Here is a 19,821-nt window from a genome sequence, read left to right as displayed (position 1 = left end):
GGTGATGAGTGACTATCATATCCATTCAAGTCAGTGTCTGTTGTACTAAAGAAATAGCAATAAATTAAGAAGTAGCCAGTGTAAATGGGAGTAATAGTTTCATTAGGGACATGGTATCAAATATGGGATCGTATGTGTGGTAGGGCTGAATGACGGTTGCTAAAATGTCATGGTAAATTAAAGGCCAAAGGCTAGAAGATTGAAATTTTGAATGTTCATTCAGGTATACAGAAGATAACTTATCCCAGGCATAGCCACCAAAGGAGCGGCACTTGAAGGAATTTTGTGGAGAGTAATCTGAGGAAGTCATCTGGTCAAAAAGGTGACCTTAAGTAAGGCTCCTGACATTTATAGGAAGGGAGCAATTCAAGGAAGACAAGAACTGGTGAGATTAGGATAAGACAGTTAGAACCCGGTCTTTCAGACGTAAAATTAAAAAAAAAATCTAAGATACACAAATATGGAAATGCAAGAAACTGCCGATGCTCGAATTTGGAGTAACAAACATTCTGTAAGAGGATCTCAGCAGGTTGAGCAGCAACTGTGGGGGAGGGGAGGGAAGGAAATGTTTGTGGTCTCGACCCAAAATACTGATAATTCCCCCACCCCCCCCTTACAGATGTTGCTCAACCTGCTGAGCTCCTCCAGTAGATTGCTTGTTGCTGAACTGGATTCTGCAAATGGTACTTGTAGTCTGAGATTGTTGTATTTTCATGAGATAATTAAATTACAGGAAATGGGAGAAAGGTATGCACATAGGATTAGCTCATAAATCAGCTTTGCTCACATTGACTGGTGGAACAAATATGTGGCCCTGAATAGTATGCTCCTTTCCTACAGTACATTGCTGGAGATTTAAAGTGAAGTAGTTACTACAATTGAAAGCAGAGCTGACTGTTCATTTGAAGCTTTTTCGTTTAACCTATGTCTCCCTGCTGAAATAAGTCCACTTTTCTTGCCTCCTAATTGTTATTGTTTCTTTTTGATACAAATTAATAACCGCTTGCAATTTCTCTAAAACGATACTCAGCAAAAAGTACCACAAAAATATTTTAAGGAAATCAAAGCTCAGGGGCCTTTATGTGCATGAATGTAGCATTTGCAACATATTAGATGAGTTGACAGATAGTAACATGATAATGATTAGTAGCTCTTACAGAGATGTTGTGACAGGGTCAACAAAATTCCAGTGTTTCAAAAAAAAACAGACTGAAGGGAAAAGGAAATGGAGTAACATTGTTAATCACGGAAGGTATCAGAATCGTATTGAATCTTGATAAGAAGACAAGTGCTTCTACGTAATTATGTGGAAATACTTTGGGTTAAAATCATGAATAACGGGAGGAAGATGTGGGTGGGAACAATTCGTGGCCCTCAAAATGCAGCCTTTCAATAGGGCTGAATAATAATGGGGAATTATCTTGAGCATGGTTGAAGGGAACTGCAGTTATCATTGGAAAGTTTAGTATTTATATGGATTAGATGAAATAAATTGGCAAAAATATTATAAAAGAATTTGTGAAGTGTGCCAGGGATCATTTCTTTGAAGAAGATATTATGGAACCTAACTGGGGCAGACTGTTTTAGATTTGTTCACACTTAAGGGGAAGGATTGATAAGAATAAACACAAGAAATTCTGCATATGCTGGAAAACCAGAGCCACACACACAAACACTGGAGGAAGTAGTAAACACAAAATACTCTGCAGATGCTGGGGTCAAAGCAACACTCGCAACACGCTGGAGGAACTTAGCAGGTCAGGCAACATCTGTGGAAACATTGACTGATCATTTCCACGGATGCTACCCGACCTGCTGAGTTCCTCCAGCGTGTTGTGACTGGAGGAAGTAGGCCTGGCAGCATCTATGGAAATGAATAAACAGTGGGTGTTTTGGGCTGAGACCCTTCCTCAGGATTGAACAGTTCTTGTGCTTAAAAATTCCTCAGCTAAGGTCTCGCTTTGCCTAATTTAAGAATGTATTACTGGGCTGTTAATGTGCGATGCAAGTCTTTTTGGTTATATTGGGTTTATAAGAACAATTGGCCAATTTGGGTAGACCTGGAATTGAAAGATGTGAAATGGTTTTATTTAACTTCGTTATTGGGAGCTGCTTTACCTATACAATTAGCTAAAGTTGCTAATTTAAAGTTATACCCTGTGATTAAGCATGCTTTGCAAATTTGGTTCCAGTTCTGCAATTTTTTTAATCTTAAAAAAATTAAACTTTGTAGTTTAATTTATTGAAATTACTTTTTAAGCCGCCTTTGAGTGATCCAATTTTTTTACTTTGGGAAGAATAAAGGTATTAATTCTTTTTTGGATTTATTTAAAGAAGATAGATTGATGTCTTTTGAACAATTAGTTGATAAAAATTCTCTTTCATACTCATGCTTTTAACAGTACCTTCAAGTTAGACATTTCTTACAAAAATATTTAAGTAATTTTCCTTACATATTGGATGCTGACCTGTTAGATACTATTATGTGTATGAACCCTTCGATGAAGGGTTCTATTGGAAGAACTTATAATTTACTATTACAATGGGATAAGTGTCCTTTATTTTAAGATTAAACAAGATTGGGAAAAAGAACTCAATTTGACTTTTATGACGCGGATTCTGAAGCTGGTTAACTCTTCTTTGATCTGTGCTAGTCATTCACTGATTCAAATTAAAATTGTACATTGTTACCATTTGACGAAGGAGAGACTGTCTAAGATATTTCCTAATGTTCCTAGTTATTGTGATAGATTGAAAACTGAGACAGCCACACTGACACATATGTTTTGGTCTTGTTCTATACTGGAACAGTTCGGGAAATCAGTTTTTTTTGCCAATTTCTAAAGCACTTAAAATTAATTTACAACCTAACAAATTAACTGTGCTTTTTGGAATAATTCCTCAAAATATCCATGGTATCGCTGTGTCTGACCAACATCTTATTGCATTTGTTACATTGATAGCTAGGAGGGCCATTTTGTTGAAGTGGAAGGATACATCAGCTCCCACTTTGTCACAATGGTTCTCTCAAGTGATGCTATGTCTTAGTTTGGAGAAAATTAGAAGTCAGACCTTTGACCCTATATTTGATTTTGAGAAAAGATTGGGTTCATTTGCTTGTTATTATCATTTGAGTTAATTGATAGATTTCCTCCACCATCTAATTGTAAATTTGTGGTACTTTTTTTTCTTGCTGGCGGTTTGATGTGTATCTTTAGAAGCTTTTTGTATGACACATGGCTCCGGGGTTGAGCACCTAATCTGTTTTTTTCCCCCACTTTTTCTTGCTTAGTAGGGTTTTTTTTATCACCAAAAATGTTTTCAATCTTTAAAATAATTTTTTTCTTGAGACATTGCAAGTGTTGCTTACTTCAATGTACTCGTGTTAATTTTGGATAATAATAATAAAAAGATTTGAAAAGAAAGGAAAATTCCTCAGCTGATTTTGACTGTGGTATGATAGACTTTTCCAGCTACAGTTTGAGGGTGAACACCACAGGTCCAGAAACACTGTCTTTAACTTAAATAAGGGCAATTTTTTGGTATAACGGTAGAGTTGCCTAAAATGGGCAAGAGAAATAAGTGAAGAGGCAGGTCAGTAGATGAACAGTGGCTGCTATTCAAGTAACTATTCCGTCATACTCCATTCTATAGGAATTTATTCTATTTAGGAGAGATTCCATGAGATAGAGCCATAACCTGTGTGATTAAAGATAGAGATCAAGGATAAGGTTTACTTGAAGTGAAGGGCATACAAATTGGTAAGGGCTAATGTATTCTAGAGAACTGGAAAATCTGTTAGATCCAGCAGTGAAACATTAAAGGGTTCATAAAAAGGATGATACCAAAACAGGTGGTTTCATTGACAGTGAAGATAGTCATCAGGATTTACAGAGGAACCTTAATAAGTTGGGCAAGCTGGTGGCACGTGAGCGTAGTGGTTAGCACAACACTTCACAGTACCAGCAACCTAGGTTCAGTTTCCCCGGCTGCTTGTAAGGAGTTTGTATGTGGGTTTCATCTGGGTGCTCCGGTTTCCTCCCACAGTCCAAAGGGGTACTGGTTAGTAGGTTAATTGGTGATTGTAAATTGCCCCGTGATTAGGCTAGGGTTAAATCGGAGGTTGCTGGGCAGCACAGAAGGGCCTATTCCGTGTTGCATCTCAGTCTGCGATCTCCAGAAAGCATCTTACATGCAAAGTGGCAATTCTGGGCCATTGAATCACTGAAGGATGCTTGACAGTTGTGGCAGGGCTTGAATGTTATTACCTCCTACAAAGTGACGTAGGTAACAGCAAGGTTTCACTCCAAGATGAACCCAATGCATTTTATGCTCACTTTGACTACCAAAACATGGAGGCACCTTCACAAACTCCCATGACCCCCGATGGCCCTGTAATTTCAGTCTCTGAGGCTGACATAAGAGCATTCTTCAGGAGGGTGAACCCACAGAAAGCATCCGGCCCAGATGGAATACCTGACTGAGTATTAAAGACCTGTGCTGATCAGCTGGCTGGAGTGTTCACTGATATCTTTAACCTCTCACTTCGGCAGTCTGAGGTACCCACCTGTTTCAAGCGGGCTTCAGTTATGTCGGTGCTTAAGGAAAACATGGTAAGTTGCTTATCGTCCAGGAGCACTTACATCCACTGTGATGAAATGCTTTGAGAGGTTGGCGATGAAACATATGCACTCCTGCCTGAGAGATGACTTGGATCAGCTCCATTTTGCCTACTAGCACAACAGTGCAAAAGCAGATGCTATTTCATTGGCTGTTCCCTCAATTATGGAACATCTGGACAGCAAAGGTGCATACATCAGTATATTCTTCATTGACTACAGCTTGGCATTCAATACTGTCATCCCCTCAAGAAATAAGCTTGATGTCCTTGTGTAACTGGATTTCCTCACTTGCAGACCCCAGTCAGTTTGGATTGGCAAAAAAGTCTTCACAATCTCCATCAGCACAGGTGCACCACAAGGCTGTGTGCCTAGCCCCCTTCTCTACTCAATTTATGCTTATGATTGTGACAGCTCCAATGCTATATTTAAATTTTCTGATGACACCACTGTCATTGGCCAAATCAAAGATGGTGACAAATCAGCATATAGGAGGGAGATTGAAAGTCTGGCTGAGTGGTGCCACAACAACAACTACTTACTCAATGTCAACAAAACCAAGGAGCTGATTATTAACTGCATTGGGAGGAAACCAGAGGTCCATGAGACAGTTGTCATCGAGGGATCAGTGGTGGAGAGGGTCAACAAGTTTAAATTCCTCAGTGTTATCATTTCAGAGGATCTGTCCTCAGTCCAGCATTTAAGTGCCATTACAAAGAGAGCACAGCAGTGCTTCTTTTTTCTGAGAAAATTTGTGCAGATTTGGCATATTGTCAAAGATTTCGATTAACTTCTATAGATGAGTGGTGGAGAGTATATTGACTGGTTAAATCACAGCCTGGTATGGAAACACTAATGCACCTGAACAGAAAAGCCTACAAAAAGTAGTGGATACAACCAAGTCAATCATGATTAAAGCCCTCCCCACCATTGAGCATATCTACAAGGAGCATGCTCGCAGGAAAGCAACATCCATCATCAAGAACCCCCACCATTCAGGCCATGCTGTCTCCTCACTACTGCCATCAGGAAGAAGGAACAGGACCCACTCCACCAGGTTCAGGAACTGTTATTACACCTCAACCATCAGACTCTTGAGCCAGAGGGAATTATTTCATGCACCTTCATTTGCCCTATCACTAAATTTTCCCCACAACCTATAGAATCACTTTCAAACATTCTATACCTCATGTTCTCAATATTTATTGCTATTATTATATTTTTTTTTGTATTTGCACAGTGATATTTCTTGTCCGTCCTGTTGGATGTGATCTTTTATTGATTCTGTTGGGTTTCTTGTATTTACTGTGAATGCCCATAAGTGAATGAATCTCAGGGTTGTACATGGTGACATATAAGGAATTTGCTTTGTACCAGGTCATCATTGTTGTAGGATCCTGTGAAGTAAATTATGTTTGACATATTTTCTCAAATTCTTTGAAGATGCGGGAGGAAGCATTGTTAGAGGGGAACCTGTTAATGTAATGTGTTCAAATTTCTAGAAGACATTTTACATGTTGCCATATAAGGTGTAGTGCATAAATTAAAACCCAGGCTGTTGGCGGAAATGTGTTAATTTGGATTAAATATTGGCCGACACATAGAAAGCAGAGAGTTGGAGTGAATGGGTCCTTTTCAGACTGGAGTAATGTAACTAGTAGAGTCCCACAGGGATAGTTTTTGGCCCTCAGTTGTTTATTGTTAACATTAATGAACTGGAGATGGGAACAAGTGTAAAGAAACGTAAGTTTGCAATAGTACTGAAATTGGAGGTGAAGGCATTGTTCCTCTGCAACAGAATAGTTCAAGTGGCTGGGAGAAACATGAAGTCTTGCACTTCGGTATGAGGAATCAAAAAGCAGATTATTATCTTTGTGAAGTGAGATTGCAAATGAGTGAAGATCAGAGGGATTTAGGTGATAAATTGCAAATGTTCGCAGTCAGGTCCAACGAGTAGTTAAGAATGCAAGCGGCATGTTGGCCTTTATTGCAAAGGGGTTGGAGTTAAAAAAGGGAAGCTTTGCTACAGTTGTACAGGGTGTTGAGGGCACAGCTGCGGCAATGTGCATTATTTTGGTCCCCTTATGTAAAAAATGATACAACAGCATTGGCAGCAATCCAGTGTAGATTTACCAAGTTAATTCTTGGAATGAGAAGTTGTGCTATCAACAGACACTTGACAGTTTGCATATTCATTTCTTAGAGTTTAAAAGAATGAGGGGGTGACCTTATTTAAATATCTGAGTTCCTAAGGGGGTTTACAGGGCTGATGCTGATAGGTTTTCACTAGTGGGAGAGTCATGAACAAGGGGCATAGTAACTGTAAAGGCTGGTCATTTAAAACGGACAAGTGTAAAAATTTCTTCTTTCAGAGAGCGGTGAATCTCAGATATTCCCTATGCCTCAGTGTGGTGGAAGCCAAAAGCCAGACCACGAGATTTAGGGTGGCGATAGATAAATACTTTTTTAAAATAAATCAAAGAATTAAAGGTTATTGGAAACCTTCATAGAAGCAGATTTGAGGCCAAGAGTTACAAAGAAAAATATCTGTCTTTATAAATCTTCAATTATAATCGATGTGAAGCAATGAAATACCAGAATTGTAACAGTTAATTAGCAGGTCGTTTGGTTATAATTAAGGCTTATAACATCATTAAAAATTATCTTAAGTGGACAAACCCTATACATATCATATTAGCAGAACTACATGCTATATTGCATGTATTGTTGAAGTCTGTCAACGAGCTCATGCAACAGCACAGCTTGTAGCTGAGAAGGATCACTAAGATGGTGGCTTCCTGATTTTCCTGCTCCTTTGTTTATGTGCAGATGCCAGAGGTTTCACTCCAATTAACTCCACAAGGATAGTGAATTATGTTAACCCCACAATTATTCTTATCAAAAAGTAGAGCCCGTCTATCATATTATGCTTCAATAGAATGTGCATACATGAAAAGCACTAATTTAAGAAAAAAAAATCTAAATTTGGGACAGGATGTTTCACTAAACCTTCATATCCATAATATATTATCTATAGAATATAATTTTCAAATTTATAAGACATACCATTGACATCTTTGTAAGTTCCCAACCTCTTGATAAAGGTGACTTCAAAGTTTAGTAATTGTCCTCAGCTAGGCAAATGCTGCAGTCAGTTTGCCTGTAATATGATTGATCAATTAATAACTGTCAAGAGCTGAGAAAACTGATCCCATACAACCCATTAATGTTTTGGACACAGTTCTAATATCTTCCTTGGCTGGTCATCAGTTATTGTCTCCTCAGGCTCTTCTTGGGCTTCCAGCCAGGTACAGGTATTGATTTTAACCGACGTTTCAATGACAAACTCTGCCATCTTCATCAGGGATGATGCCTAGGGATGTCTAGTCTGGTGGTACATATACCCTGTCATCTATCTCTCCTGATTGGTAAGTCCTTATCCAGTTAGGCTTCTGCTCTCCCACCTTGTTTACAATTGAATTCCAGTTCTAACTTAGAGCGAGACCTTTGTCTTTGTTAAAATTCATTTCCTCTAGTTTCATTTCAATGGCTTCCTTCACCACATAAACTATTGGTACAGCATAGAGTCAATCCTGTGGGCATTGCAAATGCAATGTTCTGCTATCGTCCATTTCTCCAGGTGACCCAAATGGATACACCTCCTGTGCTCTTTGATGCAAGTTCCACTGTGCACCCCATCTGGCCGCTATACGCTGCTCCATGTTTACAGGGAATCCTGTAAACGCCAGCCACCCTGAGTCCCAGGTCACTTTTGATCCACATAAGCTGCAATTTGAGCTTCCTTATGCGTTTGTTGAGGGTATTAATCCTGTATTTCTTCAGGATCGTGGCAATCCTTCCAGTAACCGTGGAAATATAAGGAAGACAGGCAGTAGCAATGGGTTCCTCCTCGTTGTTAGGCTTCCTGGTTTTTCAGTCAGCCCTCTTAAGAACCTGATTTATTTCCTTCAACTTGTAGACATTTTGTAGGAACGTCATGCGTAATTATCTATTTCTTTGTGGAGCTCTCCAGGTCTGAAATGGTTTTGTGTGGTTAATCAAAGTAGAAAGAATCACTCTACGTTGAGAGGCGTGATGGTAGCTGTTATTGTTAAGATACATGTCTTGTGTGAGTGGGTTTCTGATCGATGCCATGCCCGAGGCTACCATCCGTTTCCATCATGTTAGAATGTGAGGCCACTATTCTTCTCCATATCTATCGTAAATTGAATGTTTGGATGTTCAGATGGTTGTGGAAGGAGTGCCTGGAGTCCATAAGACCACTCTATGAAGATGTCATCAGTGTACCTGAAGAAGCATTTGGGGCGTAACGGCGATGAACTCAGCACCCTCTCCTCAAAGTGCTCCATGTAGAAATTAGCAACAGCCGATGGCAAGGGCGATCCAGTGGCCACTCTGTTTGTAAGGGTCTATTCAAAAAGGTTAATGTTACACTTTTGGTTACCCGGAGGAATCAGTGGTGGCAGAACACGGCATTTGCAATGGTCATAGCATTGAGTTCAACAGCAGAAAACTACCGTGCCACACCAGTGGGTTTTGGGACCGCCTGGTGAATGAAGCCATTGAAATAAAATGAGGAGAAATTTTAACAAACACAAAAGTTTTGCTATAAGTAAAAACTGAAATTTGATTGTAAACAAGGTGGGAGAGTGGAAACCTGGTTGGATAAGGACTAATCAATCAGGAAGGATGGGCGATGGGTTCTACTGAACTAGACATGCCCAGGCATCATCCTTGATGAAGATGGCAGAATTTATCATTGAAACATCGGTTAAAATCAACACCTGTACCCAGCTGGAAACCTGGGAAAAGTTTATTTTTCATGTATGCCTGGAAAACTCGAGATCCTTTTTCACCTTGGAATGTTCTGCCCTGTTCAAGATCCTGATCAGTACAAGCTTTTATTCTTCTTCCTTTCTTATTTTTAGGGTGTTTTCTTTAAATATCTGCTGATAAATGTTGCAGTGGATTTGCTTAATTTAGAGGAAAAGTTCAGTTACTGATTACATTAAAGTGACTTTCCTTTCTGGCCATGAATTGTTGAAGGATGGGTGAATAATGCTGCAAATAGCTGCAAACTTGGCCAGAGTTCTGTACAGTGTGTTTATGTAATGGAGGGTTTTCCACACTGTTCTAATGATGGAAAAGCAGTAGAATCCAGTAGCTTAAGAGCGGCTTCTGCTTCCAGATCTAGCTACTACGTGCTTTTGCAGTGCTGCTTCTTTGCCAAGAGTAAAGGAGGAAATGAAAAGACCATTTCTCAAGTAAATTCTCTGCTGTCTTCAACTGATCCCTCCGCCCCCTTCCCCACCCCACTGTCTTCCACTCCCCCTTGATTATTTGCCTATTGATAACAAATACATAACAACATATGAAACAGTAGCAGAGATGGGCCAGACAACCTTTCTAACCTCCTTTGCAACTCAGTAAGATCATTGCTTATCTGACCTTGGCCGCAGCTCTATTTATCTGGCTGCTACCCATAACCCCCAATAGTCCAAAAATATTATAGCCTTGAATTTATGACATGTTACCATCACCACGCTGGATGACCTTCTGTCTGTTGCAAATATCTTTTGCTTTTACTCCATCGCTGTGGCAGTGTAACTTTGCTATTATCTGCTGATCATTCTTCCCTGCACACTTGAAAAGAAATTTAACTGAGTTACAGTTTGTGCCATGGATGAAAACATCCCATTGTTCTTTATGAAGATGGTGAGACTTTTAGCTATTATTTATCCTTATACAAATCGCAAAACGGATCATTTATTTCATTGCGATTTGCTGAGAGCTGTTATGCATAACGTTGTCCTCATTTCCCATTGGGTCACTGAGTTTGTATAAATTGCATATAAGATCCTATGGCAATTACAGTATTTGAGAAATGTTTGTTTATTAGTTGCTAATTGTTCAGTAATTTCTCCATTTTTAGGGGAAAATCAACATTTCATGTTGCTGACAGATTCTCCAACGGAGATGATTTGGGACAGTCGCCAAATTAGTGACTGTTATTTCTGTGTTCAGCAAAGCAATATGTAGGTGGTTCAGCAGCCAGAGTTTGTATCCATTCAAGGGACATGGACCTTGCAGACTGAGTCCATCCCTACTTGCACTTGAGAAGGTGCTGGTGAGCTGCCTTCTTGAACTGCTCTGGTTGATATTGTGGTGTACCCACAATGCAGCTAAAAAGAGATCCAGGATTTTGACTCAGCGGTGGTGAAGGAGCAGCAATGTACGTTTGTATTTTCAAGTCGGGGTGGTGTGTGGCTTGGAACATTACATCCAGGTGGTGAAATTCCCATACCTTTGTTGGTCTTGTCCTTCAAGCTGGCAGAGGTCATGGGTTTGGAAGGTGCTGTCGAAGGAACCTTGGTGAGTTGTAGTGCATCCTGTGGATGGTACAATTTACTGCTACCAGGCATCGGTAAAGTTTGGTTTTAATTGAGTCAGTTACAATCCAAAAGATATTTTCCTTTCCATTATGTGCCTTCAACTGATATTCATTAATTCAGTTTTTGTTGGTGTCTGTCTTGTTTTGCAGATGAGCAAGAAGCCCTGAACTCGATTATGAAAGATTTGGCTGCTCTGGGCAAGTGCCGTAAATTACTGGATTATGACACTGGCAGGAACAAGCAGGTGAGATTTGCATCAAAGACAAAGAAAAATGGGTTTAAGTTCTGCAAATTTTGCCAGTGTTGTTACCAGGTTTGTTCATTTCGCTCTTGCTGTTGTGTTATGGGAAAACTGAGGTGCAAAGCAACTTGATGTATATTTCTGGAGTCTTGTCCTTAGATCACCTATATTCTTAGCAAAGTCACTTATATCTAGGACAAACAAAGGCTCCAGCACTGAACCCTGCTGTACAGCACTTGTTATAGACTTTCAGTCAGAGAAATAATCCACCACTAACTTCCGCCTCCTATCACAAAGCCAATTTTGGATCCATTTTACCAACATGCATTGGATTTCTTGTGTCTTAATCTACCTACCATGTGAGACCTTGTCAAAAACCCCACTCTACGTACATGTAAACATGTCGACCATCCTGTCATCATCAATTTTCCAAATCACCTGCTCTTAAAATCTCAATCGGATTTGTGAGTTGAATGACCTCCAGCATTTCACTGAAAGCCACTTTTATAACTTTAACCTGTACTAATGGTATGTGGAAGATTCAAAGTGTGAGAAATATTCTGGAATTGAAATTGGTGGATTCATAATCTGGAATGCATTATGAACCAAGTAGCAACAGTACACTCAAAAGCATAAAAGATGCTTTTCAATGTTATATGATAGCAAAGTTGTATTTAACAAATTTAGTAAAACTTTTCATATATAGTGACATGTTAGTGTAGTGATTAGCACGGCACTATTACACCTCGGGGGTTTTAGAGTTCAATTCTGGTGTCCACTATAAAGAGTTTGTATGGTCCTCCTTGTGAATGCTATAGACCCTGGAAGCAAATGGGATCTTGTCATAATTTCAATGGAATTGGAGGAAAGTTTTGCTGCAATTCTAAGGGACTTTGATAAGAATGCACTTGGACTGCCAATCACAGATTTGGACTTCTTATGTAAGTTATACTTTCATTAGAGGATAATAATATTGATTATTCTTCAATCGGTTTTGGAGAAGGTCCATAGATTGATTTCTAGTATGAAGGAACAAACATTAATTAGATTGACCTTAATTTTGAATTCTGGAAGAATGGGGGTAATATTATTGAAATGAATGAGATCCTGAAAGATTTCAACAACTTGGATGGTGAGAGTTTCTTTCCTTGCTTGTGGAACCTACAACAAGAAGACAGTCTGAAGATAAGGATATGCCGACTTAAGACTGGGCTTGCAAAAAAGTTCTTCATTCACAGAGTTGCGCATTCTGGAGAGCTGTGGAAGTTGAGACATTAAAGTCTAGAAGTTGAATTTCATCCACTTCTTGTACAGTAACTAACATGTCAAAAAATGATCACAAAATGGTGATATCTGCACAGTTAAGTTTTGCTCCCCTTTAGTCAGACTGCACAGTTGCTTGCTGTACCTAGCAGAGCTGCTGAATTAATTTCACACTGGGAAGTTGGTCAGCACTGTCAAGGTGTTCTGTCCATGGTAGTCATGCAGCAACTTTGGAAACATTGTGGAGCCTGGAAAAATCACACGCTAGCCTTCGAAAGGGTATGCCCACCTGTTGGAGCACACCAGGATTTTACTATGGCCTATGCAAGCAGCAAGGCTAACGTTTGTCCTAAGGTGCACAGTGCACAGTGCACAGATGCTGTAGCCTTTTTCAGCAATTCTTGTGTGAAAAAGGGCAGCACGCAGAAATGAAAATGATAGAGGTTTCAGTAAAAAATAAAATCTATGTACTGTGAGAGAGGAGGAGAACCCTTTAATTCATTCATGTTCCACAATTTGCCCTGAAGGTTGTTTCACAGAGGGAGAATAGTAAAGGACGTAGATCCAGTTGATCAACTGGAAATGGCTAGTGCTTAGGGGACTTCACTGGATGCAGAAATAGCAATGGAGAAATGCCAGAAGTAAATCATGACAGAAGGTGCCTGATCTAATTTCCTAAGGATTGTCTAACTTCCTCATGACCAGGACCAGCAGGAAATGGGCACAAATGCTTTTTACTTAATCCATTTTCCAGGCTCACTCCCTTGGATTTTTATACTTCAGGGAATCATGATTAGTGGAGGTTAGTAAGATAGCGGAATTGAGATCAAGACTGGAGACTGGTCATTTTAAATTTCAGAAGTTGCTTCTGGATTTTCTGAAGTGGGTAAGTGAGGGCCAAAGATGCTGGGAGCTGGAGTGAATGAAGTAGGTTCTGGAGATAGAATATCCTCTGTAGAATAGCCTCCTCCTGTTTGTGTACAGTTTATTTGTTAATTTCTGTTCGAAATATAAAGTAAAAATATAAAATCCTGCTTTGTTCCATCCTTTGCTGACTGTTTCTACCATCCCCATGCCAACTACAAAATTTCCATGCTTATTTACCACCCATTCCTCCGGCTTTAGATCCAGGATTTTTCTCCTTATTCTTTTGCTTCCTGCACATGAGCTTTTTCATTTATTCCACAGTTGACTGCAGAGCATTTTGCCCTCTAGTCTGAATCATGAATATTAACCCTTCCATCTTTAACCTGGAACAAAATCAGCAATTGTAGAACTGGAGAAACATAGTCACTATGAAACTACAAGATCATCTTAAAATTTTGTCTAATGCTATAATGTCCTTTCAGAGAAGAAATTTCACACTCAGGGCTTGACTTACTTAGAATGTCACTCAATTCCACAAACCCTATATTGCAATTAGTTACTTCCTTCAAATTCAATACTAGACTCAGTAAAGATAAATACACTTTCACCTACTGATGCATTTTAATTATGTGAAAACAGGTGCCAAAATTGGGTAGTCTAATCCTAGATGATACTGACTTGCTGATAAAATAATCACTTTAAGTCAATGTCCATGGCTGCCCCATTGCTGAATCTGGCCACAGGCAATCCTACCAACAGGATTGTTCTCCAAGGTGTGGCAGCACAAAGATATGTTTGATAAGTAAGTGGCCCTGGAATCCTCAATATTGATCCTGTTCTCCGTGGACCCTCACTGTATTGGGCTAAAAACATGCTTATTTCCTGCCATTAGCCCTCAGCTGATGAATCTATAATGTTCATGTCTGCCATCACTTGGAAGACATGCAGAAGCAGCAAGGTCAGAGGATAGGAGTTCCCGTTTCATTGCCAAATGTGGCTGTGCAGCATCATTATTAAACTACCTCACAAGACAGTCTTCAACCAGTTCATCTTATTCTGTTTGATGACACACAATAGCAAGAAATCTTGGCTCACAGGAGCAATTGTTCATAGACAACTGAACAGTGCTGCAATTAAACTACTGACCAGATCGCATATTAACTGCTTAAAAATGGTAAACCCCAATAACAGAAAAGAAAACTAAAATGAGAATTTTGCAGCTATAGAACTAGAAAATAGCAAGGCTTCAGGCCTTGCTAATGTAAACAGTGAACATGTTAAAAACTCAGCCCAGCAGCCAATGACCTGCCACTGAGACTGTGCCATGCTGCCTGAGGTGTGACTGTTTACCTAAGATCCAGAGACAAGCATGTATTGTTGCACTTCAGAAATCAGGAAGCTGACTGACTGGTGGAACGTCCAGTCAAATTTCATGCTCTGCTGCTGCATAGATTTGATGAGTGCATTATCTCGAATGGACCCTGAAAATTCTTGGAAAAAAAGTTATTCCCAAACACAAACAACAGGAATTCTGCAGATGCTGGAAATTCAAGCAACACACATCAAAGTTGCTGGTGAACGCAGCAGACCAGGCAGCATCTGTAGGAAGAGGTGCAGTCGACATTTCAGGCCGAGACCCTTCGTCAGGACTAACTGAAGGAAGAGTGAGTAAGGGATTTGAAAGTTGGAGGGGGAGGGGGAGATCCAAAATGATAAGAGAAGACAGGAGGGGGAGGGATAGAGCCAAGAGCTGGACAGGTGATAGGCAAAAGGGATACGAGAGGATCATGGGACAGGAGGTCCGGGAAGAAAGACGGTGGTGGGGGGGGGACCCAGAGGATGGGCAAGGGGTATATTCAGAGGCACAGAGGGAGAAAAAGGAGAGTGAGAGAAAGAATGTGTGTATAAAAATAAGTAACAGATGGGGTACGAGGGGGAGGTGGGGCCTAGCGGAAGTTAGAGAAGTTGATGTTCATGCCATTAGGTTGGAGGCTACGCAGACGGAATATAAGGTGTTGTTCCTCCAACCTGAGTGTGGCTTCATCTTTACAGTAGAGGAGGCCGTGGATAGACATGTCAGAATGGGAATGGGATGTGGAATTAAAATGTGTGGCCACTGGGAGATCCTGCTTTCTCTGGCGGACAGAGCGTAGATGTTCAGCAAAGCGGTCTCCCAGTCTACATCGGGTCTCGCCAATATATAAAAGGCCACATCGGGAGCACCGGACGCAGTATATCACCCCAGTCGACTCACAGGTGAAGTGTTGCCTCACCTGGAAGGACTGTTTGGGGCCCTGAATGGTGGTAAGGGAGGAAGTGTAAGGGCATGTGTAGCACTTGTTCTGCTTACACGGATAAGTGCCAGGAGGGAGATCAGTGGGGAGGGATGGGGGGGACAAATGGACAAGGGAGTTGTGTAGGGAGCGATCCCTGCGGGATCCCACCACTAAGCACATCTTTCCCTCCCCCCCCCTCTCTCTGCACTCAACGGGATCCCACCACTAAGCACATCTTTCCCTCCCACCCCTCTCTGCATTCAACGGGATCCCACCACTAAGCACATCTTTCCCTCCCCCCCTCTCTCTGCATTAACTTCCGCCACCTCCAACGGGATCCCACCACTAAGCACATCTTTCCCCACCCCCCCCTGCATTCTTAGTAATTTCTCCTTTGGCTCCTCCCACTTTCTCCAAACTAAAGGTGTAGCTATGGGCACCCGTATGGGTCCTAGCTATGCCTGCCTTTTTGTTGGCTTTGTGGAACAATCTATGTTCCGTGCCTATTCTGGTATCTGTCCCCCACTTTTCCTTCGCTACATCGTCGACTGCATTGGTGTTGCTTCCTGCACGCATGCAGAACTCGTTGACTTTATTAACTTTGCCTCCATCTTTCACCCTGCCCTCAAGTTTACCTGGTCCATTTCCAACACCTCCCTCCCCTTTCTAGATCTTTCTGTCTCTGTCTCTGGAGACAGCTTATCCACTGATGTCTACTATAAGCCTACTGACTCTCACAGCTATCTGGACTATTCCTCTTCTCACCCTGTCTCTTGCAAAAACGCCATCCCCTTCTCGCAATTCCTCCGTCTCCGCCGCATCTGCTCTCAGGATGAGGCTTTTCATTCTAGGACGAGGGAGATGTCTTCCTTTTTTAAAGAAAGGGGCTTCCCTTCCTCCGCTATCAACTCTGCTCTTAAACGCATCTCCCCCATTTCACGTACATCTGCTCTCACTCCATCCTCCCGCCACCCCACTAGGAATAGGGTTCCCCTGGTCCTCACCTACCACCCCACCAGCCTCCGGGTCCAACATATTATTCTCCGTAACTTCCGCCACCTCCAACGGGATCCCACCACTAAGCACATCTTTTCCTCTCCCCCTCTCTCTGCATTCCGCAGGGATCGCTCCCTACACAACTCCCTTGTCCATTCGTCCCCCCCATCCCTCCCCACTGATCTCCCTCCTGGCACTTATCCGTGTAAGCGGAACAAGTGCTACACATGCCCTTATACTTCCTCCCTTACCACCATTCAGGGCCCCAAACAGTTCTTCCAGGTGAGGCAACACTTCACCTGTGAGTCGACTGGGGTGATATACTGCGTCCGGTGCTCCCGATGTGGCCTTTTATATATTGGCGAGACCCGACGCAGACTGGGAGACCGCTTTGCTGAACATCTACGCTCTGTCCGCCAGAGTAAGCAGGATCTCCCAGTGGCCACACATTTTAATTTCACATCCCATTCCCATTCTGACATGTCTATCCACGGCCTCCTCTACTGTAAAGATGAAGCCACACTCAGGTTGGAGGAACAACACCTTATATTCCGTCTGCGTGGCCTCCAACCTGATGGCATGAACATCGACTTCTCTAACTTCTGCTAAGGCCCCACCTCCCCCTCATACCCCATCTGTTACTTATTTTTATACACACATTCTTTCTCTCACTCTCCTTTTTCTCCCTCTGTGCCTCTGAATATACCCCTTGCCCATCCTCTGGGTCCCCCTCCCCCCGTCTTTCTTCCCAGACCTCCTGTCCCATGATCCTCTTGTATCCCTTTTGCCTATCACCTGTCCAGCTCTTGGCTCCATCCCTCCCCCTCCTGTCTTCTCCTATCATTTTGGATCTCCCCCTCCCCCTCCAACTTTCAAATCCCTTACTCACTCTTCCTTCAGTTAGCGCTGACGAAGGGTCTCGGCCTGAAACATCGACTGCACCTCTTCCTACAGATGCTGCCTGGCCTGCTGCGTTCACCAGCAACTTTGATGTGTGTTGCTCTTATTCCCAAACAGGCCGGTTTCTTGCCAGTCAAGTTGTGTATTGTCCCGGTCGGCAATCTTACATAATGCATTGAAAATGATCTGAGACAAATCTAATCACTGCTATTGCTCTGATATTGTTCTCCAACACCACTACTCCACCCCTTGCTATGTTGCAATATCTAAAATTATGGTAAGGGATAGATAACACCACTCCTGTGCCAAGTCTGCCTGCCTAATACAGTAATAATACTGTATCACTTTGCAGAAACAAAATTCACCCTTTGCTGACTGAGAACTGGTATAAACTAACAAACCAGTCAAAGTTCAAAGTAAGTTTATTATCAAAGTACGTATGTTACCATATACAATGCTGAGGGTCGTCTTCCTGTAGACATACTCGATAAATCCAGTAACTGTAATAGGATAAATGAAAGACAGCACCAACGGGGCAGGCAACCAGTGTGCAAAAGATAACAAACTGTGCAAATACAAAAAGAAAGAAAGAATAATAATAAATAAGCAATAAATATCAAGAACATGAGATGAAGAGTCCTTGAAAGTAAGTCCATAGGTTGTGGGACTCTATGATGGGGAAAGTGAACTTGAGTGACTGCTAGTTTAAGGTAGTCAGTGATAATTTTTACCGGAATAACATTGTCAGCCACTTGTGGAGCCATGACCTGTTGAGGAAAAAGGAAACAGTGGTAGAGGATTCCTGTCATCATCTATGTGCTTACAGCTCCACTGAAAGTTATGCAGGGTCTTTCCCTTGACAAGCAGGCAGCCAACACTATTCCAACAAGCATGTGTGAGAACTGTGAGAATGAATATTGACAGTGGGTGTCAACAAATGGCATTCAGGGCCATAGGCAGCCTCCGGTGGGCATCTGGAAGGCCTTAAACTGCCTCAGTATCCAAGTTGTCTGGTCAAGGGCCAGCACAGTGAAATGGGAATGAGAACTCTGATGTAGAGACTTGGCCTGAAACGACAACTGTTTATTCCTCACCGTAGATGCTGCCTGACCTGCTGTATTGCTCTAACATTTTGTTTGTGTTATAGTCAATAGGGCTATGGTGCATTATTTGAGGTTAGGGCATGAGGCAGATAACACTTCTGGTAGCATTTACTTTCTATCCCAAATCACCTCCGACCTAAGGAAGCAGAAGTTGAACTGGACATGCCATATAAATATATTGGCTACAGGAGCAAACCATAAGCTGGGAATCTAACAATGAATGACTCAACTTCTGCTACCCCGAGGTTTTTCCACCATTTACAAGGCACAATGAAGAGTATGATGGAACATTGTCCACTGCCTAAATGAGTGCAGTGCTAAGTGCTCTCAAGAAACTCAGCACTATCAAAATCAAAGCAACCCACTTAATTGGCACTCCATAAACCACCCTAAACATTCAATCCCTTCCATCACTGGCAATCTATATCAAGAAGATGTACTGCAGTTACTTGCCTCTGCTACTCCCACATACATTCCAAATTTGTGACCTTCATCTTGACTGGGAATTATATCACTGGTGCTTCATTGTCATTGAAACTTGATCTTTGAACTCGCTACCCCACGGCACAGCGGGAACACCTTTCCCCTGGGTTTGAACCAGATGGTTTTCCACTATTTTCTCAAGGTCATTTAGAGATCAGTTTTGCAAGCCATGCCCATAATCCCAAAAATGGAATTAAAACATTCGGTATAGGGATGCAGTCATCTTTAACTGATGGGTAATATGAACGGCATGGGGTTTCTATGACAAAATGGTGGTTCACGGTTAATGCTATTCTAACTGTTTTTTAATTACAGTACTTTATTTTAGATACTTCAGCAGGCAGGGTAAGAATTTAACTTGTGTCTGTGTGACAATAGTTGAAAACACTGGTTGCTAGGCCAGTAACTTAACTGCCCATTATCTCAGAACTAGCCATACCTCTAGCCAAGCTGTTGCGATAACATTCAAGATGCTCAGTGCCATTCATTTTAAAGCAGATGCCTTGCTTGGCACCCCATCCACACTCTCCACCACTATTACATGATATAAGACATCGTCAGCTTCTCAAGGGTAGTAGGAGTTGGCATTAAATGATGACTTTCTTGTGAAACCCACGTCACATAAAAGGCAACATAAAATCAATCTAGCACAAAACATTC

At 41.5% G+C, this 19,821-nt stretch overlaps 1 protein-coding gene across 2 annotated transcripts in view; it reads left to right on the top strand.

Moving 5' to 3' along the window:
- Positions 1-19,821, top strand: part of map3k22 (mitogen-activated protein kinase kinase kinase 22) — a 111,813-nt gene that overhangs the window by 37,905 nt on the left and 54,087 nt on the right. For both annotated transcript variants that reach the window (XM_072259847.1, XM_072259838.1), the window contains exon 3: positions 11,182-11,276. In XM_072259847.1, the coding sequence (XP_072115948.1) occupies positions 11,182-11,276 (95 nt within the window). The remainder of the gene's footprint in view (positions 1-11,181; positions 11,277-19,821) is intronic.

This window comes from Mobula birostris, chromosome 1 (genome assembly GCF_030028105.1).
Source record: "Mobula birostris isolate sMobBir1 chromosome 1, sMobBir1.hap1, whole genome shotgun sequence".
NCBI lineage: Eukaryota > Metazoa > Chordata > Chondrichthyes > Myliobatiformes > Myliobatidae > Mobula > Mobula birostris.
The sequence above is the reverse complement of the archived record's forward strand: the minus strand, read 5'-3'. Positions and strand labels throughout refer to the sequence as shown.